Source organism: Eleutherodactylus coqui, chromosome 12 (assembly GCF_035609145.1).
Source record: "Eleutherodactylus coqui strain aEleCoq1 chromosome 12, aEleCoq1.hap1, whole genome shotgun sequence".
NCBI lineage: Eukaryota > Metazoa > Chordata > Amphibia > Anura > Eleutherodactylidae > Eleutherodactylus > Eleutherodactylus coqui.
Genome location: NC_089848.1, coordinates 128,098,128 through 128,124,966, shown reverse-complemented (window position 1 = coordinate 128,124,966; position 26,839 = coordinate 128,098,128). Strand labels below are relative to the sequence as shown.

Sequence of the window (26,839 nt, the reverse complement as noted above, 5' to 3'; positions counted from 1 at the left end):
CAGCGTATGCCGATCCACGAGGTGACCGAAAGTCGGCAACGACTGAACAGATAAATCATCATCATCATCATCGCAATGGGTGATGAGGGGAGAAAAATCACTGAAGTAGGTCAGATAGTGCTTGAAAATCGTAGCTTTAGAAACGCCGCGCTCCGGCGCTCGTCTGAGAAGCCCCGCTGAAATCAGTGGAGGCGTTTTACAGCGTTTCAAACACAGCGCTAAATACCGTGAAGCGCCGGTGTGAGAGCGGCCGCAGACCCAGAACTATACTTACTGCCCGGAGGCGGGGCTCTGGGGGGCTTGTTTCATTGGTTCCTTCTTGGGGTCCCTGTGACTGCTGACCGCTCGGCAAATAAAAGAAAAAGAGCAATTCCAGCATTACTTCATAAAATAACATTATTTTTATACCGCTCATCTTGCATGAAAAACAACCAAATATTTCCCTTGTCTGCGTCGTCACGAAGGCGCTCACACCCATCAGGTGCGGCTTTTTACAACATTTTTTCACATATTTTATCCATTTTAAATAATTTTTTGTGAAAAGAAATGTTCTCTTTTAAATGTTTTTTTTGACCCTTTTTTTTAGTCCCTGAAGGGGACTTGAAGTTGTGCTCATTTGATTGCCAGGATGGTACTCTGCGTTACTTATGTAGTGCCTTCTACTAATCTGATGACAGCAGTCCAGCACACCCAGCAGGGAACTCCCATGTTACCCCAAAAATACACTGTCTTATATAAAATTTTGCCCCAAAAGAGGCAGTGTCTTATTTTCTATGGGGGCGTATACTCCCCTCGCAGCCGGCGTCTGTGCCACCCACAATGGTCGCCCCGGCGGTGCGGCAGGCTGCTCTGTAATCCTCCCCGCTGTCATCACTCTCTGGCAAACGAGGCTTTGACTTCACTGAATGGCTGTGATTGATTCAATGAGCGCTGGCTGTGATTGGCTGGCGCTCGTTCCAATCACAGCGCTTACATGCTGTAGGTGGGGGAATGACAGGGGGGAGGATTACAGAGCAGCCTGCCGCACCGCCGGGGAGACCATTGTGGGGGCACAGACGCCGGCTGTGAGGTGAGGATTGCGCTTTGTTTTTAACCTAGTGTGGCTACGGCTTATTTTCGGGGATGGCTTATATTTCGAGCCCCCTGAAAATCAGGGTAGGGCTTATTATTGGGAGACATGGCAATAAGCAGAGTTAGGCTGCCTGCAGATGGGTGGATTTGCATTGCAGAATCCAGCGCAGGCGTCCGCCTCCGGATCCGCAGCAAATACGGCCCATTGCATGCTATGGAAACCCCCTTTTAATGAACACGAGTGGAAATCACCGATCGCGGAGGAAACGTCGCGCCGCGCTCTAGTTGTATGCGGATTCCTTGTGGACGGCTTCCATTGAGGTCAAAAGAAACCGTCCGACCCGCGGCCCGTCGGCAAGAACATTTAGGAAGGGTCGCGGATTCTGTGTCATCACCTAGCAACGGCGCGGGGAAAGCTGGGATTTAAAAAAAAAAAAAAAGAAAAAACTGTACTGCGCACATCTGGCGGCTCGCGGTGCGGACCATCCGCAGTACCGCTGGCCAAGAAGAAAAGCAGCTGCCAGCGGGCGCCGGCTGGGCACAGGGGAGGTTCTGCTGCGGGCTGCCACATGTGGAATCCGACTCGGTTGGTTGCAGCCAGCCTTACATGGTAGACATGGAGGCCTTCGTCAGGCTTCTGGGCGACATGGGAACCAATTGGTACCTTGCAGGAGCCCCTCCCCCATCACCTGCTTACAAACTGCAGCTTTTAGTGATTGTGGCATGTGAGGGGTTAAAGGGGTTGTCCCGCGCCGAAACGGGTTTTTTTTTTTTCAACAGCCCCCCCGTTCGGTGCGAGACAACCCCGATGCAGGGACCTAAAAAAAAATCCACACAGCGCTTACCTGAATCCCCGCGCTCCGGTGACTTCTTACTTACCTGCTGAAGATGGCCGCCGGGATCTTCTCCCTCGGTGGACCGCAGGGCTTCTGTGCGGTCCATTGCCGATTCCAGCCTCCTGATTGGCTGGAATCGGCACGTGACGGGGCGGAGCTACACAGAGCCGCTCTCCGGCACGAGCGGCTGCATTCAGAAAAGAAGAAGACCGGACTGCGCAAGCGCGTCTAATCCAGCGATTAGACGGCACCATGGAGACGAGGACGCCAGCAACGGAACAGGTAAGTGAAAAACTTCTGATAACTTCTGTATGGCTCATAATTAATGCACAATGTACATTACAAAGTGCATTAATATGGCCATACAGAAGTGCTGAACCCCACTTGCTGCCGCGGGACAACCCCTTTAAGCTACCAGGATCTGAGGTTTCTCCGCTACTGGCTGTTAGAGCAGGAGCCCCGCTGTCAGTAGTCAGCCGAGCCCCCGCCGCTCCTGCTTCGGTGTGCCGCACTATAAGCCGCTCCTGCCCTCCAGTCTCCCGTACTATGCACCCCTGTATTTGACTCCCCACCGCAGCGGCCGCCGTCCTCTCCTCACAGATAACGGAGCTGCAGTCACATGACCGGCCCACCACGTGACTCCCATCATCGTAGGCGCGTCGTGCCGGCTCCCCAGGACTGCCGTGACGTCACCAGCCCCGCCCCCCACGCTGAGCTGCTGCGGCTGGTAGCGGCGGTGTGGCCGGGCCTGGCGGCCACGTCTGCTGTGCGGGAGCGGCCGGCCTGTGTGTGCACGATGTCCGGCGCTCGCCTGCTGCTGCTCCTCCTGTGCTGCTGGCAGCTGCTCCCCGCCTCCGCCTGGGACAGCGGCGACCTGGAGCTGTTTGACCTGGTGGAGGAGATTCAGCAGAACTTCTACCAGTTCTTGGGGGTGGAGCAGGTAAGTGGCCCCTCTGCGTATGGTGATGCCGGGTGAGTGGCCCCTCTGCGTATGGTGATGCGGGGTAAGTGGCCCCTCTGCGTATGGTGATGCGGGGTAAGTGGCCCCTCTGCGTATGGTGATGCGGGGTAAGTGGCCCCTCTGCTTATGGTGATGCGGGGTAAGTGGCCCCTCTGCGTATGGTGACGCGGGGTAAGTGGCCCCTCTGCGTATGGTGACGCGGGGTGAGTGGCCCCTCTGCGTATGGTGACGCGGGGTGAGTGGCCCCTCTGCGTATGGTGACGCGGGGTGAGTGGCCCCTCTGCGTATGGTGACGCGGGGTGAGTGGCCCCTCTGCGTATGGTGACGCGGGGTGAGTGGCCCCTCTGCGTATGGTGACGCGGGGTGAGTGGCCCCTCTGCGTATGGTGACGCGGGGTGAGTGGCCCCTCTGCGTATGGTGACGCGGGGTGAGTGGCCCCTCTGCGTATGGTGATGCGGGGTAAGTGGCCCCTCTGCTTATGGTGATGCGGGGTAAGTGGCCCCTCTGCGTATGGTGATGCGGGGTAAGTGGCCCCTCTGCGTATGGTGATGCGGGGTGAGTGGCCCCTCTGCTTCTGGTGACGCCGGGTGAGTGGCCCCTCTGCTTCTGGTGACGCGGGGTGAGTGGCCCCTCTGCTTCTGGCGACGCGGGGTGAGTGGGCCCCCTCCGCTTCTGGCGACGCGGGGTGAGTGGGCCCCCTCCGCTTCTGGCGACGCGGGGTGAGTGGGCCCCCTCCGCTTCTGGCGACGCGGGGTGAGTGGGCCCCCTCCGCTTCTGGCGACGCGGGGTGAGTGGGCCCCCTCCGCTTCTGGCGACGCGGGGTGAGTGGGCCCCCTCCGCTTCTGGCGACGCGGGGTGAGTGGGCCCCCTCCGCTTCTGGCGACGCGGGGTGAGTGGGCCCCCTCCGCTTCTGGCGACGCGGGGTGAGTGGGCCCCCTCCGCTTCTGGCGACGCGGGGTGAGTGGGCCCCCTCCGCTTCTGGCGACGCGGGGTGAGTGGGCCCCCTCCGCTTCTGGCGACGCGGGGTGAGTGGGCCCCCTCCGCTTCTGGCGACGCGGGGTGAGTGGGCCCCCTCCGCTTCTGGCGACGCGGGGTGAGTGGGCCCCCTCCGCTTCTGGCGACGCGGGGTGAGTGGGCCCCCTCCGCTTCTGGCGACGCGGGGTGAGTGGGCCCCCTCCGCTTCTGGCGACGCGGGGTGAGTGGGCCCCCTCCGCTTCTGGCGACGCGGGGTGAGTGGGCCCCCTCCGCTTCTGGCGACGCGGGGTGAGTGGGCCCCCTCCGCTTCTGGCGACGCGGGGTGAGTGGGCCCCCTCCGCTTCTGGCGACGCGGGGTGAGTGGGCCCCCTCCGCTTCTGGCGACGCGGGGTGAGTGGGCCCCCTCCGCTTCTGGCGACGCGGGGTGAGTGGGCCCCCTCCGCTTCTGGCGACGCGGGGTGAGTGGGCCCCCTCCGCTTCTGGCGACGCGGGGTGAGTGGGCCCCCTCCGCCTCTGGCGACGCGGGGTGAGTGGGCCCCCTCCGCCTCTGGCGACGCGGGGTGAGTGGGCCCCCTCCGCCTCTGGCGACGCGGGGTGAGTGGGCCCCCTCCGCCTCTGGCGACGCGGGGTGAGTGGGCCCCCTCCGCCTCTGGCGACGCGGGGTGAGTGGGCCCCCTCCGCCTCTGGCGACGCGGGGTGAGTGGGCCCCCTCCGCCTCTGGCGACGCGGGGTGAGTGGGCCCCCTCCGCTCCTCGGGGGTTATGTCTTGTTGTCTCAGTCCCGCCCCCAGCCACATCTGACCAATAATAATCAGCCGCCATCCTGCTGACCGCGGCTCCGTTGCTGGTTGGATCCAACCAATCAGGCAAAAGGGATCCGGATCTCCATGTGTCAGTGAAGTCCCAGCGACGTCCAATAGACGTCTCCTTTCCAAGTTTTTGTCGTGGCGCCCAACAATACATTGTCACTAGGAGTGAGCGTCTCCGTACTGACAACAACCCGTCACGTTCACCGTCTTCCTGTGCCGCCATGATGTTTCTTACAGCGGAGTTGTTGCCTAGCAGCAGTCCATGCACATGTTGGGTGATCGCCGCAGAGCTGCGGACGGCATGAAGGCTTCTGTAAACCGCAGGGTGTGTTTATGTCCTAAGTGCACGGGGCTAAGAGTTGTGCGGTTCGTGTTTTTTCCACTGGCCGGGCATGCAGGCTACACGGCACCTTATTCCGGTAGATCAGACGTGGCGTTGCCAAATGTGTTGGGGTTATTTTTTATTGTAAGTACGGACACGGGGTTCTATAAACTTTTTAATATCCTTTTTTATTTCTTTAAGTGGGGAAAAAAGTTTATTGTAGTTTTGCTTTTTTTATTTATTTTTTATTATTCTTTTTAATTTTTTTAGCCCTTAGAGGGGACTTGAACTTGTGATCGTTTGGATCTCAGCCATATAGAATCCATACTTGCCTCTCTTCTCCCCCTGAAGCAATGCTGGCTAGTAGAGATTAGCGAGCGTACTCGCTAAGGGCAAATACTCGAGTGAGTATTGCCTTTTGCAAGTACCTGCCCGCTCATCTCAAAAGATTCGGGTGCCGGCGGGGGTGAGCGGGGAGGAGAGAGAGATTCCCGCCCCCGCCGGAACCCAAATCTTTTGAGACAAGCGGGCAGGTACTCGCAAAAGGCAATACTCGCTCGAGTATTTGCCCTTAGCGAGTATGCTCGCTCATCTCTACTGGCTAGAAATCATGTGACCGCTGCGGCCAATCAGAGGCCACAGTGTCCCCTCCTGTCATTAGCGCTCACATCCTAGGCGCCAGGAGGTCAAGACATTGTGAACAACTCCTTAGACACCTTAATTATGGCATGGGCCTGAAAGTGGAGCGTGCGCTATACGCTGACACCCAACTGCAATCAGAGTTAACACAGATTACTGCAATAAAATCCCCTAATTGGCTTCAGGGGTCCCGAACAGCCAACCATAATGAGATCTTGATGTGTTGATTTGGTTGTCATGGCAACCAGGAACCTTCTGAAGGCTGTCATTGCTGCCTAGTATTTCTATCAAAATGTGCCTGCAGCCTGTCATAAGAGAATGCCTGCAGAAATACCATATACTGGGTATCATTGTACCTTGTCGCCACCATCTAGTACAGCTGGAGAGCAGTGACAGCCCGGTGATGCCCCCTGAACCTTATTGGGTGCTGAGATCGGTGCCCTGCAGGTCCTGGAAGGGCAGTATGAATATGCCCGGACGGCTGCTGCTGTCCTCCCTGCTGCTGCAGTAAGTCTCCCAGGCTCCCCGCACTGCAGTTCTGTGTTCCCCGTCCATCTCCCTTCTCTCACCTTCCCCGCTGCTGCTGTAGAACGCCGCTGTCATTCTCTCCCCAGGCCCATCGCCGCTGTCCGTGTGGCTTCTGTCCTTTTCCGGGTCCTGCTCATCGCCATTATCTTTCTCTCCTCAACGGCAGCGGGACATGCCGTGTATGGTGAGGCAGTGGCGGCACGACAGTGGAGTCCGGCCCTTCCCTGCTGCAGCTGCTTTAACCCGCTGTCACTGTCCCTTCTGTCCGGACTGACCGCTTGGCCAGGGGACAAGGGGCGGCTGCTGGTGGTAAACACATTGCTGCCTGCTGTGGAGTGATGTTTGCCTGCCGTGGACGGTTAGGCTTCAGGATTGCTTTGCTGTTAGGCTTACATGTTACAGGTATAACATGGAAGTATCTACTAGTAATCATGTAAGCCTAACAGGACAATTATCCCTAACTGTCCACGGCAGCCAACAATCACTACACACGCTGCTACTAGGACCCTAGACAAGATGGCCTATCGGGAGCTAGGAGTATGACAGGGGCATTCCTGCTGTCAAACCCCTAGCTTCCGGTGGCGTCAAGATACAATAATACCCATATATGAGATCTAAACGATCACAAGTTCAAGTCCCCTATAAAGACTTTAAAAAAAAAGTAAAAATAGGTGGAAAAAAAAAGTTTATTTTTGTAAAGAAATAAAGGATACCAAAAGGTTTTTTTTCATATTTAGGGTAAGAACTAAAAACCAACCCAAAACACATTTGGTATCGCCACATCCATGAAAGTCAGATCTACCAGAATGTGTTAAGCCCCATGTAGACAGGACGAATGTCGGGCAAACGATGCCTGACCCTCATCCTACACAGGAGCGAGTATCGCTGGCTCCCAGCGGGGCGGCTGCAGGTGATTTCAGTTAACATAGTGGCTGTTCAGTACTGAACAGCTGCTATTTACACTTCACTGTCATAGTTAAACTCATCGCTCGTCGTTTATGCTGCATAACATCCTGGACGGTGAGCTGATTGCTCAGTGTAACTAGCAGCTGTTTAGTACTGAACAGCCACTATGTTAATTGAATGGAGAGGGAGGAGGGGAGTGAGAACTGAAATCTGCTGCTGCTGCCCCGCTGTGAGCCAGCGATACTCACTCTTGTGTAACAGCGCGGGAGCCAGTTTGTATGGGGACGAGGGGCGGGCATTGTTTGCCTGACATTCGTCTGTCTAAATGGGGCTTTACACGCTGCATGGTGAACCGCATCAGAAAGAAAACAAACACGAGAATTGTACTTTTTTTGTCACCCGGTTTCCAAGAAATAATTCAATGTGCAGCGAAAATTACATTATGACAGAAAATGACGGCAGGGTTTTTATTTTTTCAATATATTTACTTTTTTAGGCCTCATGTCCACGGGCAAAAGAAGAATTAAAATCCGCAGCGGATCACCCGCATGTGGATCTGCACCCCATAGGGATGCATTGACCACCCGCGGGTAGATAAATACCCGCGGATGGTCAATAAAAGTGATTTTAAAAAAAATGGAGCATGAAAAAATCTGGACCATGCTCCATTTTCGTGCGGGTCTCCCGCGGGGACGGCTCCCGCGGGCTTCTATTGAAGCCTATGGAAGCCGTCCGGATCCGCGGGAGACCTAAAATAGGAATTTAAAAGAATTAACTCACCCGCAGCGGGCCGGGAAGGTCTTCTCTTCCTCACGGCCGGATCTTTCTTGCTTCGGTTCAGCGGATGTGCCCGGCGCATGCGCGCCGCACGTCGGGACGTGCCGCCGGTGTGACAAGTTCATCCGCCGGCCGAAAAAGAAGATCCGGCCGTGAGGAAGAGAAGACCTTCCCGGTCCGCTGCGGGTGAGTTAATTCTTTTAAATTCCTATTTTCAGCGCTCATGTCCGCGGGGCAGGAGGGACCCGCTGCAGATTCTCCATGGAGAATCCGGAGCGGGCCTGATTTTCCCCGTGGACATGAGGCCTTAAAAGTAGTACAGAAAAAAAGAACCTAAATGTTGTGGCGATTCTGACCCACAGAATAAAGTTATCGCGTGGTTTCTGCCACAATACGTACCTTGTAAAAACAAGACCACCCCTCCCCCCACAGATGGTGGAATTGCATTTTTTTATATTCCAAGTCACTCAATTTAGAAGTTTTTAAAAGTTTTTCAGTACATTGTGTTGATACATTAAATAGTTCCATTCGAAAATACAGCTTGTCCCACAAAAAACAAAACGGACCGCGACGGGGATGGAAAGTAGTAAGGTTTTAGTAAGTTATACATTTTTGAAAGTGAGGAAAAGAATGAAAAAAGCCTAAATTTGACTATTTCCCTTACGCGCTTCACAAACTTTGGCTCTTACTAGATTCTGGCTCACTAACATAGTCATGGCAGTTGTGGAGCTCCTCCGCTCACATGGAGCTCGCCTGCTGGGGATTTTCCACAGCAAAAAAATAAACTGCATCAAATTTGCAGCATTTGGTGAAGAATTTGGTGCAGATTTTTTGGGTTGCGTGGAATCCCCAGCACCTCGGCTACGTGTGACCGCCCTCTTTGGGAGGACCTTCCCTTTAAAAGTCTGACATGTGTAACTGGGCCAATAACTGTGATGGGGCTATGCTGGTGTAATCCCTCATGTGACCTGACGTCGGGGTTGGATAGCGGCTGCTGGAATGGGACAGTCGCCAAGGGGGTGTACCGCAACTGACTTTTATTGCCTATTCATAGGCCGGGCCGTGTCCACCATTGTGTGGCATCCCCTCTTCTTTATACAACAGTCTGTAGACGTCTGGGAAGGGAGGAGACCGATTGCTGGAGTTTGGGAGAGGAATGTTGTCCCATTCTTGCTGATGTAGGACCATCGCTGCGCCGCAGTCCTCGGTCGTCTCTGCTGGGTTATTTGTTTCATAATGCGGCAAGCGTTTTCTGTTGGTGGACGGTTCACCTCCGGACTCTTCTTCTGTGAAGCCATATTGTTGTGACGGATGCAGTATGGGGTTTAGCATTGTCTTGCTGAAATATACAAGGTCTTATCTGAGAGAGGCATTGTCTGGGTGGTGATTTTTTTTTTTGTGTTTCTGGATTGTGCTGATATTTGGCTTCTTCTTTGCATGATGCAGCTCTAACTTGCTTTTTTGGATTTCTATGTGAACTGTGTTCAGTTGATAATTTCTGGACGTACTCTTGAGCCCATGCAGTGATTTACATTACAGAATCATGTCTGTTTTTAATGCAGGGATCCCTGAGGGCCCGTAGATCTCAAGCATTCAATATTGGGTATTAGTGTATCTTGACGCCACTAGAAAGTGATGGGGGTGACGCCCTCTGTACCTGATTGGCTGAAAATGTGGTTGGCCTGTAGGTCCTGGAAGGCTACAAACGATTCCCTATCCCTGCTGCGGACCACTAGGCTGGAGTGGGGCAGCATTAGGAGTGGACAGTGCCCATCATGATTACACAGCCGATGGCCGGCAGCCAGGCCGTAGCAGACAGTAGGCAGTGGCCATCCAGCTGTCCCGCCGCCTGAGCACAGCCACAACCACCCTCCAGATTAAGAGCGATGAACTAGGGACTGGCGGTCATGGAGCAGAGAGGCTGCAGCGGGTGTCGGGACTCTGCAGTGAGGTGCTGGCCGTCCGCTGTCCCGGCACCGGAGCACAAGCACGACCAAAGGCAAGATCGCAGTGAGATGGGAAGCGCGCTTTAACAGTTCACATGCGCTGCGGCGGCTGCCGGTCGGGAGCCGGGGACAGACCGTCGCTGACTGTGCTTGCTGCAGTGTGTGCATTGATTACTGCGTGCCCTGCAGGCTTAGGCTTACAGTTACTTCTCTTCTTAGCCTTACATTATCAGATGCGGTAACATGGCAGCATTTACAGCTCGTAATGTAACGCTCACAAAACTAGTAACCCTCAGCCTAACGCTGCAGGGCACACAGTAATCAATGCACACTGCTGCTAGGACCTTGCATACTTGGCCCTATCAGGAGCTGGGGGTGTGACAGGGGCATACCTCTTGTTAAACCCCTAGCTTCTGGTGGCGTCAAGGTACACTAATACCCCAACATTGACCGTCGGCCTTGTCCCTTGTGAAGATGAATTTCTCCAACATATCTGAATTTTCGATGCTATTATGTACTGTAGATGGTGCGATAGTCAAAGTCTTTGCAATTTTATGTTGAACTTTTTTAATTGTTCCTCAATTTTTATACACAGTTTTACACAGATTGGTGAACCTCTGTGCTTCTGAGAGACCCGGCCTCTCTAACATGCTCTATTTATACACAGTCATGTGACTTAGTAGAACATTGACCCTCCAGCTTTTCTTCATTAGTAGCACTTACATTTCCAGCCCTTTGTTACCCCGGCCCCAACTTTTGTGAGATGTGTTGCTGCCCTCAGTTTCTAAATGAAGCTGCACAATGTCTCCCCTCCCCCTCTGACATGTGACCTATGTTCTACTGTTAATAGAGTATGGTTGGGCTGCTTTCACATCTGCGTCGGGGCTTCCTTTTTCCTTCTCTGTTATAGGAACAGAGGCCGACTGGTTCCGTCCTGTGATGGAGCTGAAGGACCCCTTTGACTATAATGGGGTCCGTTTGGTTTCCGCTCGGCTGTCTGCCTTTTTACCAGACCAACTAGTTTTGCACGCAGAACATTTTCTTCTGGCATCTCATGCTGGATCTGCGACGGAGGTTCCTGATATGAAGGCGGCTTATATCAGATTTACAAATCCTTGCTTTCTTTTTTTCTTCTAAACATTTTATTTACATTTTATTTGGCGACTCACATTTTTTTGACTTGTTTATACGACTGACGGCGCGGCGTTGTGCTTAGAAGAGTTCAGCCATGTTTTTTCTTGCGTTGCATTCCCACGTGGTGCTTGTATAGTATTCACGTGGCACTCTATGGGTAGCTTCACACAGGCGATCGCAATATCGCCGCAAGAAATTTCGCCACAAGCATTTTGAGAGGTAGGAACTCAGCTTTCCCAGGTTGATATCCACCTGGTATTAATGTTAGGACCCATCTGAGAGCTTGGTCACCTGGACGTTGGTAGATGGGCCAATGTAATTTGATCAAATTATATACTAAGAACCTTGCATTATTTAATGTGGTTAGATTATAGGTTTGTATACCTCTGATAGTGAATTTATTTTGTGTGCTGCTGACAATTTTGGTTTCTGCCTTTACTGTATGTTGCAGCCATGGTTTAGCGTGCACCTATACATTTCTATTGGGATATATTTCCAATGGGTAGTGCTGACCCCCCCCCCCCCCTTTTTTCCCTATATATCGCCGCAAGAAATTCGCAACAATATCGCAATTTTGCTCAGGAGATGGTGAGTCGGTGCTGCTTATTTTTCACAAAAACATGGCTGCCGCTTGCACGTTTTTGTGCGTAAGATGGGACGTGCCGCGACATGCAACATCCCATAAGTGAAAATAATTCTTCGTCTTGGCGCGGTCTCGCGAAAACCATACTTTTTTTTTTAAATCTCCCGTGTGAAACCGGCCTGGTGGTGTCTTTTAATGTGCGCGTCAATTACATATTAAAAGCGCGCTCAGAAAACTACATGCAGTTTACGATCCAGTTTGCTGCCGATCGGCTTCAGAAGGTGATGCGCATTGCAGTTATCTGCTTCATCTGCAGGAGTCAATCGGCAGAAACCCGCATCGCAAAACGGCCGCATGTCTGACATCACATAGCGAAAGTAACGTGACTAAATAATATGACAAAGTGTCTTTAAATCCCTCCATAAACTAGTGTTTCTCATGAAGACCACTCCGTCTGTATGTTCTAGTACGGCATATGGTCGTCGTAGAGGGCGGTCACCCCGTTCTATGAGCCAGAATGGAGAACCGCTCTATGAGCCCTCCGGCAGGCTCGTTCCTGGTTGACCACATCTTCGTCTGAAAAAATTTGCTGGAGGCCTAATAACATTGTATACTCTCTGTGACATACCTTCTACTAACGTCTGATACACTTCAGCTGGTATTTCCCTCCATTCATCCTGTAAACGTCTAGCAAGTTCTCTCAAAGAAGGACGTTTTTCATATTTCCTGACCCAACATTTCAGTTTGTCCCAGAGATGTTCAGTAGGTTCAGGTCGGACTCTGTGCAGCCGGTCCAATCATGGAACATCAATATCCTCAAACTAATGTAAAACGGCGTTGGATTTGTGACCATTCCCAGAGTGTTCTTACATTAATATTGGGGCTACTACGGGGGACCTCATTACTGCGGCCACTATGGGGGTCACTGTTAGTATACAGTCTTACAATTGTACCGTTTAAGTTGACCATAAGGCTAATGTGGCCCTCGGTGAAAATGAGTAAGGCACACCGGGTCTAGAATTTTATGGTCACCTCTGTGTTCATGGTCTGTCACTACAACCAACGGACCGAGACCATGCCACATAGCACATCCCCAGACCATAACAGAACCTCCGCCGTACCTCACTGTTGGCACAACACACTCAGGTATGAGGCATTCCCCAGGATCCTCCACACTCAGGTATGAGGCATTCCCCAGGATCCTCCACACCTGGGTACGTCCGTCTGATGTGATGATGGAGCAGTGTGATTCATCACTCCATAGAACGTTCTTCCATTGCTCATCTGTTCAGTGATGACACTGCTTCCACCATTGTAGACGGGCCAATGCATCTTAAGAGAAATCTACCTTGTTTGCAGGATGAATGGAGGGAAGTGTATCAGACATTAGTAGAAGTTATGCCACGGACAGGGTCCAATATCACTGGGGGCCGAGGGGCCCCACTAAGGATTAACATGTGGAAATAAATCCTGTAAATTCTCACTCAGGGGTCCAATTGCTTTTGGTAGGACAGTGTATGAGCGGCCAGCAGATACAAACGAGGGTGTCTGCGCCCATAAGGCTGCGGGCCGTGTTGCATCACAGGCTGCATGTGGCCTCCCCGCAGGCTGTGGCATCGGCTGCGCAACTACTGCATCCACAATATGTAAGTAGTGACATAAGAGACCTCTCGGAGCTCCTCGGGAATCTATCTGAATATAGTGAAACTCATCTGGACTATCTTTGGCCCACAGTTATCTGACCCCACCGCCTCATATTTATGAAGTACCCGCTCGGGGGGCCTTTATAGTATTAGGTTTTTATTAATCATCTATTAATCCATCAGTTTTTTTCCTCTAGGTTATTGCTGCATTAGTTGAATTTTTTGCTGAATTCTAATTCATGTATTTTCTACCTACCTGTGAATGTGTACTTACCTGAGGTGCCACGTCACTGGTGGAATGTAAAAAAAAAACCCAAAGTAAAAAAATATAGCGCTTATCCTCAATATGACTGCCACCAGGCCATATGGACTGCGGGCTGTAGTCAGCGCTGCTTCTACATGCAGGCCTGGACCTAGTAACCTACCCAGGCTCACATGCCGGCCCGTTTCTGGCCCTAGTAGACTTGTCTGGCCATGAGACCTCCGTGCCTCGTCCTCGGCTCAGTACTGGGTAGGAGCGCTCAGGACTCAGGAGGACATGAAGGAGACGCACCCTGGACCCGGAGGGAGGCAGAGAGTCACAGAGCCGCAAGTGGTGCCATTGCATCTGTATCGCCCTGTTTGTGAGTGGAAGCTGACCGCCCACCGCTGCCAAGTACCACCTTTGGCCGCCTCCAGATTCATCCTGCACGGTCCCCTCTCCCTCCAGGCCCGGTCATGGTCGCACACGCTGCAACTGTGAGCACTACGCCCCTGCCCTTAATAAAAAAGAAATAGTAAAAAAGGCTTACCTGCCTCGCCAAGTTGCCACGAGCATCTGGTGTAAAACAAAGTATTTTATTGTTTTAACCCTGTAAGGACCAGGCTGTTTTGTACGTTTTAAGGACCAGACACTTTTTAGGAATTTTACCCATATTGTGGTTTTAATGCCCAATCTTTTTTTTCTTCAGCTACCAAAATTGTTTTGTTCCCCCCCCCCCCGTGGCATATAGTACTAATATATTTCCCTGACTTTTTCCACCCCCCCCCCCTTTTTTTTTTAGTTTTATTGGGGGGTCAAAGTTTAAAAAAAAAACCTTTTAACATTTCTAGTTATTTTTTAAAAAAATGTGTGTATTTACGCTAAAATAGAGTATGGGAACGGGTTCCACATTTTGTATCGGACATTTTGATATATAATGTGTGGTTTTGGATTACAGAGCGCATACGGCGACAGTTTTGGTTGGTGTCTGCTTTGGGCTCTTCATTTTTATGTTTTTAATTTTATTCTGTAATTTTGTTTTACTTCATATGTTTTTTTTACTATCTATGTCCCCTTCATGATGTCATATAAGACCTCTGGGGGGGTATTCACATTTTTTTATTTTTTTTATTTGACACTTTCCCACTGTAGCTTAGGCATCCATAGGTGCCGTATCCAGAGCAGGCCCAGTTACAGGGAAAACAATACTCACTGTCAGCGCTGATCAGGGTCTTCTAGGACCCTATAGCTCTGCTGTGACAGGATCCTGGCAGCCAGCTCGCGTCGAGGAAGAACGATTTTCACTTGCACTCTTTAGTCCATAGCACTCATTGAGCGCTGTGTACTAGAGAAAGGAGAAGTCAGATAGGGTTAAAACCTTATTCTGGTCTTCTCCCACGGGTTCTTAGCTGTCACTAACAGCTGACAACCCGACGTGATTCTAATTTATTGTAGAAGCAGAGGCTTTAATCCTCCGACGTATTTTTACCATCTGCTGGGTTTAAAGCCCAGGACCAAGCGCTGTTAATTTACTGTGCTTGGCCCTAAATGGGTTAAGAAAGTTTACGATTTGTACTGGGCCAGATTCATAGCCATCCGGCCAACGGGCTGAACATCCCTGCCGTAAAGCATAAATACTGTATCCTGCTGCGCTGCCTCCAATATGCCCACCTCCAGGAAAGTTTAAAAGAAGGGGGAAAAAAGTACCTGAGGGACTCGACTCGCACCAGTTTTCTGCTGGAAAAAGAATCAATACCAACAATTTGCCATTGTTTCTTACTGCTGTTCTTGACCTTTTTAGTGGGCGGTGCTTAGCGGGTGGGGAGGGGCTTGAAGGATTTACTATAATTTATGCTAGAAACTGTTGGAAACTAAAGCACATTGACAGTTAAGATGCGCCAAAGCTCTTGGAGTCTCTTAAGAAATGTGGTGCTCTTCACTCCGGTTTAGGCCGGGCTCACACGCGTAATTTAATTGCGTATTACGCACGAATAATATGCTTTACATTGATTTTCATTGATCGTTCACACTTGCGTAGGTACATTGCGTACAATATGTGAGTAAAGAACGCAGCAGGTTCTGTTTTACCGCGTATTATGCGCAATAGAGCCCTATTCTCTGGGTATGCATGAAAACGCTGCACGTGAGCAAGTACGCCATTTTTTACGCATGTCTCTAGGAAACATAACTTAAAAGCTGAAGAAAAAAACAACTTGGTGATGCGCAGCTCCACACGCCGGTATGATGCTGCGTTCTGCCATCCGGTGGTGTGAGCCCGGCCTTGCTTATGATTTAGATTGGCGCAGGGAGCGCCGCTTGTAGTAATTCGCCGTTACTTCTCTTCTGCACACTTACATCTACAGCCAAGTACGGCCGGCATCTCTGGTAATAGATCTGCACTCGGACCGAAGCTGAAGCAGCGCCTCTTGACACGTCTGTTCTGCTGCGGTCGCAGTGACTTGCTAAATGTCTTCCAAATTTGTGCTAAATCGAAGATATCTGTATATCGTCACTTCTGCTTCAGTTATCGCCAGCCGACTCCTAAATCCTTTCTCGGCTGCTCCCCATTGCATACACTTAAAAAAGTTCTTCATTCACGTCTCCACCGGAGTAGCGGTGCCGAGTGCGGGAAGTCATGACAAGCTGAAAAACAATACTGTGTAATAAAAGGGATTGATGTTTTCGCTGGCCATAAATGGGACTTTACTTCGCCTGTAGGGGTCATACATTCATAAAGCCATCTCCTAGGCAGAAGTGTTGATGGGCTTCATGCTTCAATGGGAGTGCGTCGCACAGCCTGCAGCTTTGCGTTCGCTTTACGGTCCGTGTGCATTTGAGCAAGAATCACAAGTAGTATTTATTCCCATATGTTAATACTTAGTGGGGCTCCTTTGCCCATAATGACATCAGATACTCTGTGGCATACTTTCTACTAATGTCTGATACACTACAGCTGGTATTTCCCTCCATTCACCCTGCAAACATCTGGTGACTTCTTTTAAAGATGATGGACTTTGTTCGTATTTTCTGACCCGTTTGTCCAGTTCGTTCCAGAGATGTTCATCGGGTTCAGATCGGGACTCTGTGCAGCCGGTCCAATCGTGGAACATCCATATCCTCAGACCGACAGCGTTGGTTTTTCGACAAGGCTTCTTGTCTTGTTGGAAGTATGGCCGACCATTCCCAGAGTATTACCACATTGTCAGCAGCACATTATTGTCTAGAATGTCAGGGTCACCTCCGTGTTCATGGTTTTTGCCACTACAACCAACGGACCAAGACCATGCCATGTAAAACATTCTCATACCATGATGGTACCTACGCCGTACTTACCTGAGTGTGTTGTGCCAACAGTTAAGTCATTTCCCAGGCCCCTCCACACCCAGGTACGTCCATCTGGTGTGAAAATGGAGTAGCGTGATTCCTCACTCCATTGAACGTTCTTCCATTGCTCAACTGTCCCAACGACAACGTTCCTTGCACCATTGCAGACGGGCCGATGCATTGCACTTTGTGATGGAAGGCTTGTGTGCAGCGGCATAACCTGTATATCTAATGGCGTGTAGTTCTAGTCACAAACTATGGCTTAAAGTTGGACATGTGACCTGCTAGTAAGACACAATCCATTCTAATGATGGGGATGTCCCAATGGTAGGGTAGTGTACGTCACAGAATGGGCTCACAAGGGTCCCAGAGCCACCTCTGTTATGGAGAACGAGGGCGTCTCTGCTCCCTGCCCGAGTCACTTCTTCAGATCCGATGGTGACCCGGTTGTCCGCCATGTGCGTGGGTCCCTTCAGCCTGGACGACTTCCTCTTTTCACCCAAACCAGTGAGATTTCATTAAATCATTGCGTGTCTTGGTTGGGCCACGGATATCCCAGGTCAGGGGCCAAAGTCTAGATCTCCCAGATGGGTTGGAGCCTCACAAGCACATACACTCCTCTCCTAGTAAATGGGTTTTGGATGGGGTTAGAAGCGTTTTCATTAAGCATCCTGACGCCGCTGTTTATTGGCGTAGCTGTTATAGACGGTAATACGTGAGTTCGGGGAGACGCCGACCTTTCAGTTTACTTAAGTGATGTTAACAAGTGGCCTAATAGCGTTACATGGAAGATGAATGTTGGTGCGGCGGCGCGTTCTGTATGCTTTTAGGATGTGAGCGCCGAGCGGCTGTTTATTTTGCTTGATACATTTGATGCTTTGTAGCAGTTAATAATGACGACCCTTCTGTCCTGGTTTCTTTAACACTCCGGTGTTTCAGTGAAGACACATTCCAGTGTTAATGGCTCTTGAGATGTGGAGTTAATGCGTTTCAGACCCAATCGCGGCCAACAATAATGTCACCTAGTTGACGAGGAATTCAATTATTATGGGTGAATGTCAACATTATATACATTTTGACAGCCCATCGCTTCAAGAGACTCCGCCAAACAGGACTAAATGGGCTGTCAGTGTCATCCTGCAATACAGAAGTGATGCAGTGTATTATAAATGTTGTGTAGCCTACTAAAAGATGTTAAAACCCCCACTAGTAGCATGCTGACGTCCAATACACAAAAGGCAAGACTAAAGTATGTTTTTCTATAAAATATACTGGGACAGTAGACGTAGCGGTCTCGGGTTCATGCGGTCTGATTTGGGCAGTAGACGTAGCGGTCTCGGGTTCATGCGGTCTGTGATTCGGGCGGTAGACGTAGCGGTCTCGGGTACATGCGGTCTGATTTGGGCAGTAGACGTAGCGGTCTCGGGTTCATGCGGTCTGTGATTCAGTCAGTAGACGTAGCGGTCTCGGGTTCATGCGGTCTGTGATTCAGGCAGTAGACGTAGCGGTCTCGGGTTCATGCGGTCTGTGATTCGGGCAGTAGACGTAGCGGTCTCGGGTTCATGCGGTCTGATTTGGGCAGTAGACGTAGCGGTCTCGGGTTCATGCGGTCTGTGATTCGGGCAGTAGACGTAGCGGTCTCGGGTTCATGTGGTCTGATTTGGGCAGTAGACGTAGCGGTCTCGGGTTCATGCGGTCTGTGATTCGGGCGGTAGACGTAGCGGTCTCGGGTTCATGTGGTCTGATTTGGGCAGTAGACGTAGCGGTCTCGGGTTCATGCGGTCTGTGATTCGGGCGGTAGACGTAGCGGTCTCGGGTTCATGCGGTCTCGGGTTCATGCGGTCTGTGATTCGGGCGGTAGATGTAGCGGTCTCGGGTTCATGCGGTCTGTGATTCGGGCAGTAGACGTAGCGGTCTCGGGTTCATGCGGTCTGTGATTAGGGCAGTAAACGTAGCGGTCTCGGGTTCATGCGGTCTGTGATTCGGGCAGTAGACGTAGCGGTCTCGGGTTCATGCGGTCTGTGATTCGGGCAGTAGACGTAGCAGTCTCGGGTTCATGCGGTCTGTGATTCGAGCAGTAGACGTAGCGGTCTCGGGTTCATGCGGTCTGATTTGGGCAGTAGACGTAGCGGTCTCGGGTTCATGCGGTCTGATTTGGGCAGTAGACGTAGCGGTCTCGGGTTCATGCGGTCTGTGATTCGGGCGGTAGACGTAGCGGTCTCGGGTTCATGTGGTCTGATTCGGGCAGTAGACGTAGCGGTCTCGGGTTCATGTAGTCTGATTTGGGCAGTAGACGTAGCGGTCTCGGGTTCATGTGGTCTGATTTGGGCAGTAGACGTAGCGGTCTCGGGTTCATGCGGTCTGTGATTTGGGCGGTAGACGTAGCGGTCTCGGGTTCATGCGGTCTGTGATTTGGGCAGTAGACGTAGCGGTCTCGGGTTCATGCGGTCTGTGATTTGGGCAGTAGACGTAGCGGTCTCGGGTTCATGCGGTCTGTGATTTGGGCAGTAGACGTAGCGGTCTCGGGTTCATGCGGTCTGTGATTTGGGCAGTAGACGTAGCGGTCTCGGGTTCATGCGGTCTGTGATTTGGGCAGTAGACGTAGCGGTCTCGGGTTCATGCGGTCTGTGATTTGGGCAGTAGACGTAGCGGTCTCGGGTTCATGCGGTCTGTGATTTGGGCAGTAGACGTAGCGGTCTCGGGTTCATGCGGTCTGTGATTTGGGCAGTAGACGTAGCGGTCTCGGGTTCATGCGGTCTGTGATTTGGGCAGTAGACGTAGCGGTCTCGGGTTCATGCGGTCTGTGATTTGGGCAGTAGACGTAGCGGTCTCGGGTTCATGCGGTCTGTGATTTGGGCAGTAGACGTAGCGGTCTCGGGTTCTTGCGGTCTGTGATTCGGGCGGTAGACGTAGCGGTCTCTGGTTCATGTGGTCTGTGATTCGGGCGGTAGACGTAGCGGTCTCGGGTTCATGCGGTCTGTGATTCGGGCGGTAGACGTAGCGGTCTCGGGTTCATGCGGTCTGTGATTCGGGCGGTAGACGTAGCGGTCTCGGGTTCATGCGGTCTGTGATTCGGGCGGTAGACGTAGCGGTCTCGGGTTCATGCGGTCTGTGATTCGGGCGGTAGACGTAGCGGTCTCGGGTTCATGCGGTCTGTGATTCGGGCGGTAGACGTAGCGGTCTCGGGTTCTTGCGGTCTGTGATTCGGGCGGTAGACGTAGCGGTCTCGGGTTCATGCGGTCTGTGAGTCGGGTGGTAGACGTAGCGGTCTCGGGTTCATGCGGTCTGTGAGTCGGGCGGTAGACGTAGCGGTCTCGGGTTCATGCGGTCTGTGAGTCGGGTGGTAGACGTAGCGGTCTCGGGTTCATGCGGTCTGTGAGTCGGGCGGTAGACGTAGCGGTCTCGGGTTCATGCGGTCTGTGAGTCGGGCAGCATAAACCTGATAATGGGATCCATTTGAAAAAGAAAGGTAACTGGTTACTGACAGCGCCGCTACAATAGGGCTGCCTGTATTACAATAACTATACTCACCCCGCCGGGATCCAGCGCTGCAGCCGCGCTATGGGCCTGGCGCTCAGTGTGACAGATGATGTCGCCAGGAGTAAGGTGATCGCTGTAGCGTCACATTCTTGAACCCCTGGCATCGTGGCCCTCAGGATCTGAGCGCTGATGCCAGAAGAGCGAGCAGTGATGCTGCAGCAGTCACATGACTTCCAACGATGCCAGCTGTCAAAACACCAGGACAGCTGCAGCGCTGGATCCCCGCAGCGGTGCAGTAAGTACAGTTCAGCTAATACAAGCTGCCCTAGTGAAGCGGGGTTATGCAGGAACTGGACAACCCCTTAAGGATGCTGCCTTTTTAAAGAAAGTAAAAAATAAATTTTCCCCATTTTTGTTTTTTCCTCCTCACTCTTAAAAAAAATCATGTCTTTTATTTATCCGTCAACGTCGCTGTCTGTGGCTTGTTTTTTTGCAAGACTAGTTGTATTTTTTAATGGTACCATATACTATGCTGAAAAACCTGTAAAAAAATCTAAGAAGTGAAATAGAGGGAAAAACTCAATTTTGTCATCTTTTGTGAAGGGGCGGGGTCTTTCTACACACTGCAGCAAAAATGACAGGATAACTTTATTCTGTGGCTCCGTATGATTACTACAATCCCAAATGGATAGCGTGTTTTATGCTGCACTACTTTTAAAATGTATGTTTTTGCTGCCATCTTCTGACCGCTAAAACTTTAGAGAAAAAAATTGTTGCCATAGTTGTACAGAGGCTCATTTTTGGTGAGATGTCCGATAATTTCTATTGGTACCGGCTGGGTTCACACGGGGCGTATTCCCGTCGGAAATCTCGCGGTTTGGCCGCAGCCAAAACTGCGAGATTTCCGCCGGGAGAACCGCCGCGGTTTAAGCCGCGGCGGCTTTGAAGCGGCCCGGCCGCTTGCTTTTCCGTTGCGGCCGGCGCTCCATAGAGGAGAGCGCGGCCGCGACGTAAATAAACAAAAAAGAAAAGTAAATAGACATGCTGCATCTTCTGAAACCACGGTGGCCGCAGCCACGGTTTCAGCCGGATTTACCACAGCGGATTAGTTTTGTTTTATTCTTCTGCCCTAAAAGATTTCAGTTTGGTTTTCCCGTGGATTGTACAGATAGCGGGTCCCGCTGAGGGGGAAGGATCTGCAATGATTCATCTTTGGCGGCATTTTTTATAGGCTGTTGGACTTTTTATATCTGCTGTACGGCCTGCAGTTCTACTAATGAATCTGCAAAATTCAACCCTGTGGAAGTCTGTTCTAAATCTATATTCATGGGAGTGATGTCTTGTGATGGGATGTGGCAACACAAAGGCAGGGGGTTAAAAAAATAAAAATAAAAAAAAATTTAAATTGTGCAAAACAAATACAAACGGTCTAAAACTGTATCGCCCCAAATGGCAGAATAAATATACTGTAGTCGCACTACAAGGGGATAGCTTCCTAAAAATTGGTGGAATTGTTTCCCTATCCTCAAAAAATATTTAAAAAAGGCTTTATATTTATCTCAAAATGTGCTATTAAAAAAATCTAACTCTTTTGCGCAAAAGACGACTGTAAATGGAAGAAATTAGTTATGGGTTTCTGAATGTAGGGAGGAAACACAATTGTGTCCTGGGGGGTGGTCTCTCCATGAATTGAACTAAACCAATGAAATTAAAACCAGATTAAGTATTTTCCCTTTTTATAGTCCTGTTTTTAACTTCCACTTGTAGGTGCTCATTTAAAGTAATCTCATGGGCCGTAGACATGATGGATGAGGGAAGGGACGCATAGACTTCTAGGGGAAAGTGTTGTGGACATGCTCTATGACTTGTGCATTGAGGGGGAGGAGGTGAGCTGTGACATCACCTATTGTGAATGGCATATCATGTGTTATCTATATATGGGTGTCACCTCTCAGTGTAATCCTGTCTGTGATAACAATGAGATGACAGCTGAGAAGTTCTCTACAGTAGAGGAAGTGTCAGACTATTAGGCTTGTTGGACAATGTGCAAGGAGTGGGAGGAGGTGAGCTGTGACTACTGCGAATGGTGGATTCTGTGTTTGCTATGTATAGGTGTCCCCTCTCAGTGTAATCCTGCCTGTCATGATGATGAGATGACGGCTGAGAAGTTCTCTCTACAGTAGAGGAAGTGTCAGACTATTATTGGGCTTAGTGTTCAGTTTGCAGGGAGGGGAGGAGGTGAGCTGTGACTATTGTGAATGGTGGAGCCTGTGTTTGCTATATATAGGTGTCTCCTCTCAGTGTAATCCTGCCTGTGATGATGAGATGACTGCTGAGAAGTTCTCTCTACAGAACAGGAAGTGTCAGACTATTATTACGAAGCTTCATGCCAGTGCGAGAACTGCAGGGTTCTAGAATTTTTTTTTTTTAAATCTAGATGGTGACATGTAATTCTTCAGATATGTGTAATCTTCTTACTAATTCGTTTTGGGGTCTGTCTTGGCTCTAAACGAGACACATTTGCGTTGAATTTATATGTTAAATGGAAAGAAAACCTAAAGTTGTAAGAAGTGTTTAAGGCGGCTCCCACCGGCGGCGTTAGGGTCAGTTCAGGGTTTCCGTCTCTGCTCTGTTGTTGGAAGAGAAACTGAGATAAAACTGATTTCTTTTTTTACCCATTGATTTTAATGGGGTTTTGGACAGAAAAATAACTCAGACTGCGCTATTTTCCTGTCCAAACAAAAGCTGAACAGAAGCGAACCGTAGCCGCGCAGTTTGCTTTCTGTTTTTGTTTTTTAAAACCCATTTGAAAACAATGGGGTAAAAAAGGGATCAGTTTGTGTGGGTTTTTTTTCTTTACCCGTTTTATTTCAGTTTTTTTTTTAAAAAGAACAGAGCAGAGAAATGCAAACCCTGAACTGACCCTAACGCAGGTGTGCAATGTTGACACCCGACCGTTTTTAGTGTTTCATTTCCACCTTCCAAGAGCTATTGCTTTTTATTCTATTCTATTTTCTTTTGTGGTAACGTGGCACATGAGGGCTTCTCTGCAGTTAAAGTGGTATTTATTAATGGCCTCATTTAAAGCAGTATATAAAGTGCACGTTACGCCTTTTCTTTTAGGGGGGGTTTGGGGGGGGGGAGGGGTTAATTTTCATAAAGTTTACAACATGGTATAAATGACATTCTAGCTTTATCCTGCAGATCAGATGATAGAATATGAAATTATGTATATTTTATATATATATAAATAATAAAATAAATAAATTTTTTTTTGGGGGGGGGGGGTGTTTTACTAATGAACCTCTTTTTTTTTTTTTTTTTTCCCCTCACCTTTAAATTGCACCCTCTCATCGCAGTCTGAGACCCATGATGTTTTACATTTTCTTTACCTCTGATGGAGCTTTGTAAGGGCTGTAGTTTTTGTTGGTGTCATTCTTAATTTTTTTTATTGAATTTTTTTTCCTTAGGGGCTGCAAAGTGAACAGCAATTGTGGTAGATTTTATTTATTTTTTTATTTTTCATTAGCCGCATTAAAATTGTGATTAAGCTCCTATCTTCGTAGTTCAGACTTTTATGGATGCGCAGATTTTCTTTCATGCAATAAATCTGAAAATGGAAGGTTTTAATGAACTTTTTAACTCCTTCAGACTTAAAAAATCCTATTAAACTTTTTTAGTAATATTTCAGTCCTACTAGGGTACTTGAACATCCAATTGCTTGATCCTGGCCATTGAAGGCGGGCGTCACCCCTGCAGTGACACCAGCATGAAGGGGGTGCTGGCCAAGCATACACGGTCAGCACTACATTACATTCAGTGGGGCTGAGGAAATAGCCGAATGGCACCTGTTGGGCTATCTCCACGTTCCCGCTGAAAGTGAATGCCCCAGTCAGTCTCCTCTCAACCCCGCATTGAGGCTGATGGGAGACATGGGAGCCCCGTTCTGGAGACCCCGCTGATCAGCAGGTTGTCCTTTTATCCTGTGGATAGGGTTAACCTGTAATTCGGGTGCCACCCCTTTATATAACAGCTGTAGATATCTTACTAACCCCGTCAGAGTAGAGCTCTATGGATTTCGAGAAATGAGCAACCTGAAAACACAAAATATAATGACCTTGTGCCCCATGTGTCTCTTCTATAAAAGGGCTCAAAAACAAAATATTTCTTCCTCTGTGCCCAAAAAGTTACATTTTATATGTGAAACAGCCTATCTTTTTAAATGCCACATTAGTCATTGGGTGATCGAACTTCGCTGCCTTCATACCAACCTTGTAATGTATTCGCACCCTGAGACCGGCTGTGTATCCAGTATCCGTGTAGCCCTGGGCTCGGGCCTAGAAGCCGTGTAATGGGCCGCCCACCCCTTCTGGACAATGTCAGCAGACCTTTGCTCAGTAGATAGCCCATGTATTCGTTCTCCCTGCTTTCCCCTCCGTCTTCTCTCATTGACAAGTTAATCTGTAATTCATTTAACTCTAGGAAGGCCGACTTATTTAGATGATGGCCTGAAGTCCGTCTCCCAGCCGTGTCTCCATTAAATGTAAACAGCGGCTGCCTGCAGTCTGCACCATTTAGGTAGCGGCGTAATTTATGGCCTCCTGTTAGCAGACTGATGCATTATAACGGGCAGCGTTGGTTCGGCTGGTTTTTCTTCCCTCCGTTCTTTGTGATGCCCTCAGAGGCGCGCCCCGTCGGCACACTTGAGAACCATTTCTGATAAATTATCGCAGGCCGTATCCATCAAAGCTAATGCAGCTTCCATCTCCAAAGCTTCCCCCGGATTGGGTCCTGTAATTGCCGCACCGACCCACCATCATCATTCCTTACACTTATCTGCCAGATACTATCTGTATTATTTCCTGGCCTCGCAGTTTTAGGACATCCTAAGGGTTCTGTTCTCGAGGCACGGCAGAACTTCACATCGCGGTCCTGGAACGGCGTGGCGTTTGCATCCAATAAATATTAACGTGTGTCACCGACAATCTAAAATGTAACTTTAATTAGTTATCATATTAAAGTAGCGAATGCATTTTATTACATATTTTATTTTTGCACATGTGACTCCAAGATTGAAGGATCGCACATAGAAAAAAATGTGAGTGTGATCCTTCAATGGAGTCACATGTGCAAAAATAAGTATGTAATAATAAAATGTATTCGCTACTTCAATATAATAATTAATAAAAGTTAATCTTTAGATTTGTAGTTCTTTTTTGGTGATGCATATTAGTTCTCATAAAAACTTTCTGCCATTGTGTGGATTTAAAAAAAAAAAGAAAAAAAAATTATTTTTTTATTTTATTTATTTTTTTACTACATTTTAATTGTTCGTTAGTTAGATTTCATCAATCGTCAGACAGCCGGGCCTTGCGCTCTTGACACGGAGCCCCTGTATGATGACACCATTAGTGACCATAGAAGTAATGTCTTGCGCAGAAAGTCTACAAATCCGGCATTTGATGGATTGTAAACACTTTCTATTATATGGAAAAACCCCAAAGACCTGTATGACATCGGAAGCCTACAGAGACGATGCACAGGTGTGACGTGGATCCATAATACATTTATGTAAATTAGGTTGTTGTGATGGTAGGGTAGCCCCTTGCGCCCACCGCAGGGTGTATATTTACATAATTGGGATGTGGGATCGGTAGCTGACCCAGCTCCATGCACTGTAGGTGCCCACTGTCTGACAGCTGACATCCGCCCGCAGCAGCCATAATCTGCGTTCACACTGATTGTGGCAGCTAACCCCGACAGCATTCAAATGTCCTGATTGGTGTTTGGGGTTCCCAAAGGCGTCCCTGCCATCAGATTGTGAGCTGCCATTTGGTTTGATGGCAGGCAGGGGCCTTCTGAATGCCTCAGGGCTGCCATGTATTTCTGCCTATTAAGATGAGCTTGTGGCATGTCTTGATAGACTGCCTGTCAGAATGCAGTATAATGCAATATTATGGTATTGCATTATACTGTATGAGTGATCAAACAATTGCAGCTTCAAATCCCCTGAAAAAGTGATTATTTTTAAATTTTTTTTTTTTAAGATTTAAAAAAAATGAAGGATATTAAAAAATTTTAAAAATCCCTTTTGCCATATTATAATGAAACCTATCGGTAATTGCAGCATTTGTAAAAGTCCAATCTATCAAGTAATACATAATTTATGCTGCATGGTGAACGTCATCAAGAACACAAAAAAACACCAGACTGCAGTTTTTTGGTCACTCCAACTCCAAATAGAAAAAAAACAAAAAAACGTAAAAGGCAATCGAAAAATCCTATGTACTCCAAAATAGTACCAAGAGAAAAACTACAGGACGTCCTGCAAACACAAGCCCTCGCCCAACTATATTAAGGAAAAAAATCAACAACTTTGTGGCGGTCAGAATTTTTATTTTAAGGTTCTATTTTTTTAAAAAAGAAATACTGAAAAAATATAGCTGGAAGGTATCATTGTGATGGCACGGACCCCCAGAATGTCATCATTTTTGCTATTGTGTGTGCGCTGTAAAAATGGAACCCCTCAAAGATTCTGGAATTTTTTTTTCACTCCATTTATGGTTTTTTAAAAGTTTTTCAGTACATTATTTGGTACATTAAATGTTGCCATTGAAAAATACAAGTTGTCCCGCAGGAAGTGAGCCTTCAGACAGCGATGCAAA

At 49.2% G+C, this 26,839-nt stretch overlaps 1 protein-coding gene across 1 annotated transcript in view; it reads left to right on the top strand.

Moving 5' to 3' along the window:
- The first annotated feature begins 2,604 nt into the window (after positions 1 to 2,604).
- The window catches only part of DNAJC1 (DnaJ heat shock protein family (Hsp40) member C1), a 90,645-nt gene continuing 66,410 nt past the window's right edge, over positions 2,605 to 26,839 (top strand). The window contains exon 1 of the mRNA XM_066585444.1: positions 2,605 to 2,847. Within this exon, the coding sequence (XP_066441541.1) occupies positions 2,704 to 2,847 (144 nt within the window). The 5' untranslated portion in view covers positions 2,605 to 2,703. The remainder of the gene's footprint in view (positions 2,848 to 26,839) is intronic.